Here is a 7,462-nt window from a genome sequence, read left to right as displayed (position 1 = left end):
TTCAGTGGCCAAACTATCTTACTTTAAGGAGTGTGAACCAGGAGAAGATTATGAAAGTGGACTCAGCCTTGATCAGTGCATTATGAACAGTTTTTTCTGATAAATGATTCATTAACATCAGAGTACTGATAGACCAGAGAGCTAAAATCATGACACAGGTTTGTTTTAAGGGCCATGCTAGTATGGACATAGCAGGCTGATTGGTAACCTAGAAAGTGTCAACAGTTTGAAGAACCACCAGTAACCCTAGAGGGCAGTCAAAAGTTTGATGTAGTCCATCTGCAAGAGCCAAAAAGAGAGCAATGCCCTGTGTAATGAGACCCCCTCCCCAGACAGGAATCCTTAAGTCTGGCATGCATTGGTATCCTCTGCCTCAGAAACAGTCAGACTTCCATCAGAATCTTGATTTCAGTCTAAGTTAGAGAATGGGCCCTTGCCATCCGTCGTGACCCAGACTATTCAACTAGCAATTAAAATTTGTTTCCATCTTGCAGCCCTAAAGAGGTTATCTTTAATCTGTCAGTTGTAATTTTCCAGGTGGCAAATCAAACAGCTGGGCCATTGGCAACATTCCAAGAATCTGAGTTCTGTCCACTGAAGAAAATGCGCCTCACTTTGGTTCTGCTCAGCGTTGAGGCTGAAGAGTGATGGCAGCCCAGTGGGCGCTATCAGAACTCCAGCTGCTGTGACCCCTAAGTGAACTAGGCTGTGGCATTTCAGGGACTTTCACTGATCCAGTAAAGTTTCCGCTTAGCGAATTTGCTTCCACTTTTTCATGTGACGCTCAAAGGCCTTTGGGGCCAGGCTGTCTTCTGTTCTTGAATATACCATTTCTGTTTGACAAGCAAGGCTTCTGAGGGTCCTTCTCACCTTGTTAGTTGTGGCGTTTGTTTGACCCACCCTTAAATGGGGCTATCAGGCCAGAGAGTCACTGGGCCTGCATAGGTCAAGCATTCAGACCCAGAGTAGGCTCCTTCCCTTTGCCAAAGCTTCCACTCGGCAGAATCTTCAGTAAAAAAGATTTGTGCTGTTTCCAGTGCCGAGAGTCTAATTTGTTGGGGTTTACCAGCTAGCCCTGCTGGTGGAGGTATTTAGTTTAGCTAGTAGTAGTATACCTGTCCTAATTTATGTGTTTTAACAAATATACTATGGTTATGTAAATTGTTAACTTAGTGGAAATTGGGTGCAGGCTCCGTACTATCTTTGCAACTTTCCTGTAAGTCTAAAAGGATTTCAAATAAGGAGGTTACTTTAAAGTGTATCAGAGGACACTCCATAACTTCCAGAGTAAAGGTCAGCTAAGGATGCTATTTAAGACCCTTTAAAGCTAGTCCTTCCTACCTCTTTCTTAACCTCTTTCCCACACTCACGTGGTGCTTTAGCCATCAGTCTACTCAGGGCAGTGTCTGGAACATGCCTTGACTCCTCATGCTCTGACCTTGTTTTGTAAAATACCATTATCCCGCCTCTTCACATGGCAAAATTCAAGCCAAGCTTCAAGGCTCTGCCTCAGTCTTACCTTTCCTGTTAGCTCATCACTGATGCTTCTGACTCAAGATTAGCACAGCTTTTTGTATATGTTTCTGCTTAGGATGCTTCACAGGTTAACACTGTAAGTGCTGATAGTCATTTTCTAGAGTAAGACTTCCTTGAGGATGGAACAATACTTTATTCCTCTTTTTATTTCTAGTATTTAGCTTGTTGCCCATTTCCAGTGAGTGGTACACAGCAGTTGTTCAAGTAGATGTTAATTGGGTGATGAATGAAAAGCTTCAGGACCATACTAGGTATGGTTATGAATAGAGGTTTTTCCTTTGTGTCACTCCAGTATTAGGACTGTCAATAAAGGAGCATTTGTGATTCATGTTTACATTCTGGAATTGTATTTAAGCATTCTCATATATGCAATATAATATCTTTGTCTTTCATTTATGTTTCAGGAGGGCCAAACATGTGGGCTATTACCTCTGAAGAACGGACTAAGCATGACAAGCAGTTTGATAACCTCAAACCTTCAGGAGGTTATATAACAGGTTTGTGTTCTTATTTTATTTGTGATTTTATGCTCCTTTTCATGAAATATCTTATAATTAGTTTTAATTTGACTGCCACCAATTTGTACTATTTAATGATAAGTTCCATGGTGGCTCAAAATGTAAAGAATCTGCCTGCGATGGAGGAGACCTGGGTTCGACCCCTGGGTCGGGAGGATCCCTGGAGAAGGGAATGGCTACTCACTCCAGTGTTCTTGCCTTGAGAATTCCATGGACAGAGGAGCCTGGCAGGCTACAGTCCACGGGGTCAGCAAAGAGTTGGACACGACTGAGTGTGGTCATGTATGGATCTGAGAGATCATAAAGAAAGCTGAGCTCCAAAGACTGATACTCTTGAATTGTGGTGCTGGAGAAGATTCTTGATAGTTCCTTGGACAACAAAGAGATCAAACTAGTCAATCATAAAGGAAATTAACCCTGAATATTCATTGGAAGGACGGATGCTGAAGCTGAAGCTCCAGTACTTTGGCCAACTAATGCAAAGAACAGATTTATTGGAAAAGACCCTGATGCTGGGAAAGACTGAAGGCAAAAGAAGAGGGAGGCAGAGGATGAGATGGTTAGATAGCATCACCAACTCAATGGACATGAGTTTGAGCAAACTCCCCAAAATAGTGGAGGACAAAGAAGCGTGGTGTATTATAGTCCATCAAATCACCAAGAGTCGGACACAACTTAGCAACTGAACAATACCAGGGCTTGGAAACCTTTAGGTCTGACTTTGGAATACATCCTCTCAACAATTATCAGTTCAGTTCAGTTGCTCAGTCGTGTCCAACTCTCTGCAACCCCACGAACTGCAGCACACCAGGCCTCCCTGTCCATCACCAACTCTTGGAGTTTACCCAAACTCATCTCCATTGAGTCAGTGATGCCATCTAACCATCTCATCCTCTGTAGTCCCTTTCTCCTCCTGCCTTCAATCTTTCCCAACATCAGGGTCTTTTCAAATGAGTTGGCTCTTCATATCAGGTGGCCAAAATATTGGAGTTTCAGCTTCAACATCAGTCCTTCCAGTGAACATCCAGGATACATTTCCTTTAGGATGCACTGGTTGTATCTCCTTGCAGTCCAAAGGCCTCCCAAGAGTCTTCTCCAACACCGCAGTTCAAAAGCATCAATTCTTCGGCGCTCTGCTTTCTTTGTAGTCCAACTCTCACATCCATACATGACCACTGGAAAAGCCATAGCCTTGAATAGACAGACCTTTTTTGTCAAAGTAATGTCTCTGCTTTTTAATATGCTGTCTAGGTTGGTCATAACTTTCCTTCCAAGGAGTAAGCGTCTTTTAATTTCATGGCTGCAGTCACCATCTGCAGTGATTTTGGAGCCAAAAAAAATAGTCAGCCACTGTTTCCCCATCTATTTCCCATGAAGTCATGGGACCAGATGCCATGATCTTCATTATCTGAATGTTGAGCTTTAAGCCAACTTTCTCACTCTCCTCTTTTACTTTCATTAAGAGTCTCTTTAGTTCTTCACTTTCTGCCGTAAGGATGGTGTCATCTGCATTTCTGAGGTTATTGATGTTTCTCCCAGCAATCTTGATTCCAGCTTGTGCTTCATTCAGCCCAGTGTTTCTCATGATGTACTCTGCATAGAAGTTAAATAAGCAGGGTGACAATATACAGCCTTGACATACTCTTTCCTATTTGGAACCAGTCTGTTGTTCCATGTCCAGTTCTAACTGTTGCTTCCTGACCTGCATACAGATTTCTCAAGAGGCAGGTCAGGTGGTCTAGTATTCCCATCTCTTTCAGAATTTTCCACAGTTGATTGTGATCCACACAGTCAAAGGCTTTGGCATAGTCAATAAAGCAGAAATAGATAGTTTTCTGGAACTCTCTTGCTTTTTCCATGACCCAGCAGATGTTGGCAATTTGATCTCTGGTTCCTCTGCCTTTTCTAAAACCAGCTTGAACATCAGGGAGTTCACGGTTCACATATTGCTGAAGCCTGGTTTGGAGAGTTTTGAGCATTACTTTACTAGCGTGTGAGATGAGTGCAATTGTGTGGTAGTTTGAGCATTCTTTGGCGTTGCCTTTCTTTGGGATTTGGATGAAAACTGACCTTTTCAAGTCTGTGGCCACTGCTGAGTTTTCCAAATTTGCTGGCATATTGAGTGCAGCACTTTCACTGCATCATCTTTCAGGATTTGAAAGAGCTCAACTGGAATTCCATCACCTCCACTAGCTTTGTTTGTAGTGATGTTTCCTAAGGGCCCCTTACTTCATATTCTAGGATGTCTGGCTGTAGGTGAGTGATCACACCATCGTGATTATCTGGGTCAACCATTACAGTGTAATGATATTTGTACTTCTGTAATAATAACTACCTTAACTTGTTTCCCGGTAGAGATTTGATTACCCTGCTTACAAGATAATAATTTGGTCTGTTACTGTCTCTTGAATGCTGGCAGAATACCCGGAATTCCTAAGTCAGAGACACAGGACACTCTTTGTGATAGCACAGCTGGCAGCCCGAGCATCGGCACATTTCTCTCTGTCTCCCTTGTCCCCTGGTTCACACAGGGCCTATGCGGGGAGCCCAGGATGCTGTACATGCCATGGCTGTGTTAAAGAAGAGGAACACTCAGCCTCGCGGAACCACCATGTTTTAGCAAGCAGAAAGCAAACTTGTTCTCTATCCCAGTGGAAAACATTACCTCCTCCCTTAAAACTGCTCACAGCAAACCCAGTTCTGAGAATTGATCCAGGCAGAGAGCTGTTAGGACCTTACATTCTTGGCTTACACGGCAGGAGATACAGGATTGTCAGATACCCATGAGGAATACCTTCCCCAAACCTGGTGTTTTTTTATTTAGAGTTCTTCTGGGGAATAGTGCTTTTAGCTATAAATTTTACAAAATAGGATTATTATCAAGTAAGACCCCAATTAGGAGGGAAAACTAAGATGAATAATGTGATCTTTCATCACTTGCATTTCATTAATGCATATATTGCAGTTGTGACATTTTTGTTTTAATACTTCCTGTCTTATTAAAGTAATATAAATAATTTTTCTTTAATAATTGGAATTTAAATCAATAGAATTGTTACTAGTGGCCATTTTTGTTATTCAGAGACATCAAAGTAATTCCATTTACTAATACATTGTTTGATTATTTTGTTTTTATTGCCTTCAGGTGATCAAGCCCGTACCTTTTTCTTACAGTCAGGCCTGCCGGCTCCCGTTTTAGCTGAAATATGGTAAAATATGTTCTTTTGTAGATGAACTTAACTTTTTAATACTTAGTGTTAACATAAAGTTGTTTTTACCTGTAGTTTGTTGTTAATAAGTAAGAGTATTCAGCTTTTTAGAAAATAAGTTTTAGTGAGTAAATGACTGAAAATCAATTGGGGTTTTGTTCTGTAGGACAAAGTTCTGATTTCCTTAGAATTTGTAAAGAAAGGAGATGTATACATTTCTGTTGAAAAACATGTCTTTGTAATTTGGCAAGAGTCTCCACCTTCATTATGTTATTTTGTAGTTATTTATTTCATCATCTTTAAGCCTCAGATTAGCTCACCCTTCCCTTGTTCCTACCTTGAAGAAATTGCTCTTTATAATATCTAAGGTTTTGGTTTTCTAATGTATTTACAGTAAACATCAACCCCTATTCCACCCTTCTCTCCAGTGCAGAGGGCCAGGCACTTAGCAGGCATTTGGTAAATATTGAACAAATTGTTTAGAATGATTATACTCTTGTATAGTTTCTTTACATTTGCACCAGTGGAATTCATCCCAAAGGTATCTAGGGTCTATATAGACTCATAGTATTTTATTAGATACTGTCTTTGGTCAGTATTATTGTACAGGTTTTAGCTTTTTGTTATACACTCAAATTTAATTAAGTGATTATCTATGTGTAAATACAATGTCATTTACAAAAGTAATGCTGATCCTATGTTACCACTCCATCGGCCGCATCGTCCTTTTAGGGCTTTATCAGACCTGAACAAGGATGGGAAGATGGATCAACAGGAGTTCTCCATAGCGATGAAACTCATCAAACTAAAGCTTCAAGGCCAACAGTTGCCGGTGGTTCTTCCTCCTATTATGAAACAACCTCCTATGTTCTCTCCGTTAATTTCTGCTCGTTTTGGTATGTGTTTCTTAATTTAGTTCAGTATATCTGATAGTTAAACTTGATTCCTAGGCATAATGTTTGAGAATCAGAGAAGGATTTGCTGGTGTAAAATGACAGTCCCCAGACTCCCAAGTTAACTTTCAAGTCTGAGATTAGAAATGTTAAGGTCGCTGTCATAGCTCAGGAGTCCACGTGTCCCGGTTTCCCAGGGACAGTGTGATTTATGCCTGTTGTTCTGGCATCTAGTCTGGTTTGTTCTCCCTTTCATAATTCCCGGTTGGATGATAGATTATATGATCCTGCTAGTCATAGCTGATCCTAAATATTATTCTTACTTAGTTTCCTCCATACTTTGTATGCATAACAAAAAATATGAACAATTTAAGTTCAAAATGGTTTAATTTGGGGAGTAATTTAAAATTATACATTAGTAGAAATTTCTTTAAAGGTTAATTTGGCAGACAAATTTAGGGCTAAAAGTTGGAAACTTTGTGCTAATTAATTTACATATTCATCTGAGATCACCAATCTTCCATTAATTTTGATTAACCATTTTCTTACTAATTATTTGTGAGGAGCACTCATTGGAACATTCAAGTAGAATCTCTTTATATCTGAACCGTGGTCTTCCACTCCAGATGTTAGATCTTAAAATGCTAAATTCTTTCACTCTTGCACTGAATTCTAGAGATAAATACCAAATCATTGTGTAATCATATTAATACAGTATACTTTGTATTCTGCAGTTAGTAAACAAATTAGTCATCACTTTGTCCCTTTTAAATAATTGTCCTTGAATCCATATGTGTGTTGCATATAAGAAAAATGAAACAGATGGCATGCTTTTTTTCCTGCACATAATGTGTATAATTAAATGGGTCTCCTTAAGTATATAGAATTTAGAACATCCTTTGCGGGGGAGGGAAGAGTTTGTGGAGAGTGTGTGTGTATGTGTGTGTGTGAGTATGTGAACTCAACAGCACTGTATTTATTATCGCTACACAAAAACCCACATTCAATCAGGTGATACATTCTCTCATTGAGAATACTAATGGGTAGTTGGAAAAGGCCTACTTAGTTTTATTCATGATACTAGAAAAGAATTTTAGCTTCTTAATAGACATTGCCTCAGTTCACACAGGTCAGAATATTGATATTAAAATTAGTAGCTTACCTCCTACACTGCTGGATCCAGCTTGCTTTAATGAAGTTTTTAAATCCATTGATAGTTTGCCCACAGTGTTTCTGTAACATAGCAGCTGCTCACTGTACTGTAAATTTGTTTTCTGTCCTGTGTTTTAAAATTGGTTTACCAGTA

General features: G+C 39.8%; 1 protein-coding gene across 2 annotated transcripts in view; it reads left to right on the top strand.

Moving 5' to 3' along the window:
• The first annotated feature begins 1,939 nt into the window (after positions 1-1,939).
• The window catches only part of ITSN2 (intersectin 2), an 84,249-nt gene continuing 78,726 nt past the window's right edge, over positions 1,940-7,462 (top strand). For both annotated transcript variants that reach the window (XM_068965962.1, XM_068965954.1), the window contains exons 1-3: positions 1,940-2,033; positions 5,200-5,263; positions 5,996-6,159. In XM_068965962.1, the coding sequence (XP_068822063.1) occupies positions 1,952-2,033; positions 5,200-5,263; positions 5,996-6,159 (310 nt within the window). In that variant the 5' untranslated portion in view covers positions 1,940-1,951. The remainder of the gene's footprint in view (positions 2,034-5,199; positions 5,264-5,995; positions 6,160-7,462) is intronic.

This window comes from Capricornis sumatraensis, chromosome 1, assembly GCF_032405125.1.
Source record: "Capricornis sumatraensis isolate serow.1 chromosome 1, serow.2, whole genome shotgun sequence".
In the NCBI taxonomy this organism is placed as follows: Eukaryota; Metazoa; Chordata; class Mammalia; order Artiodactyla; family Bovidae; genus Capricornis; species Capricornis sumatraensis.
This window is presented reverse-complemented; position numbering and strand designations above follow the sequence as displayed.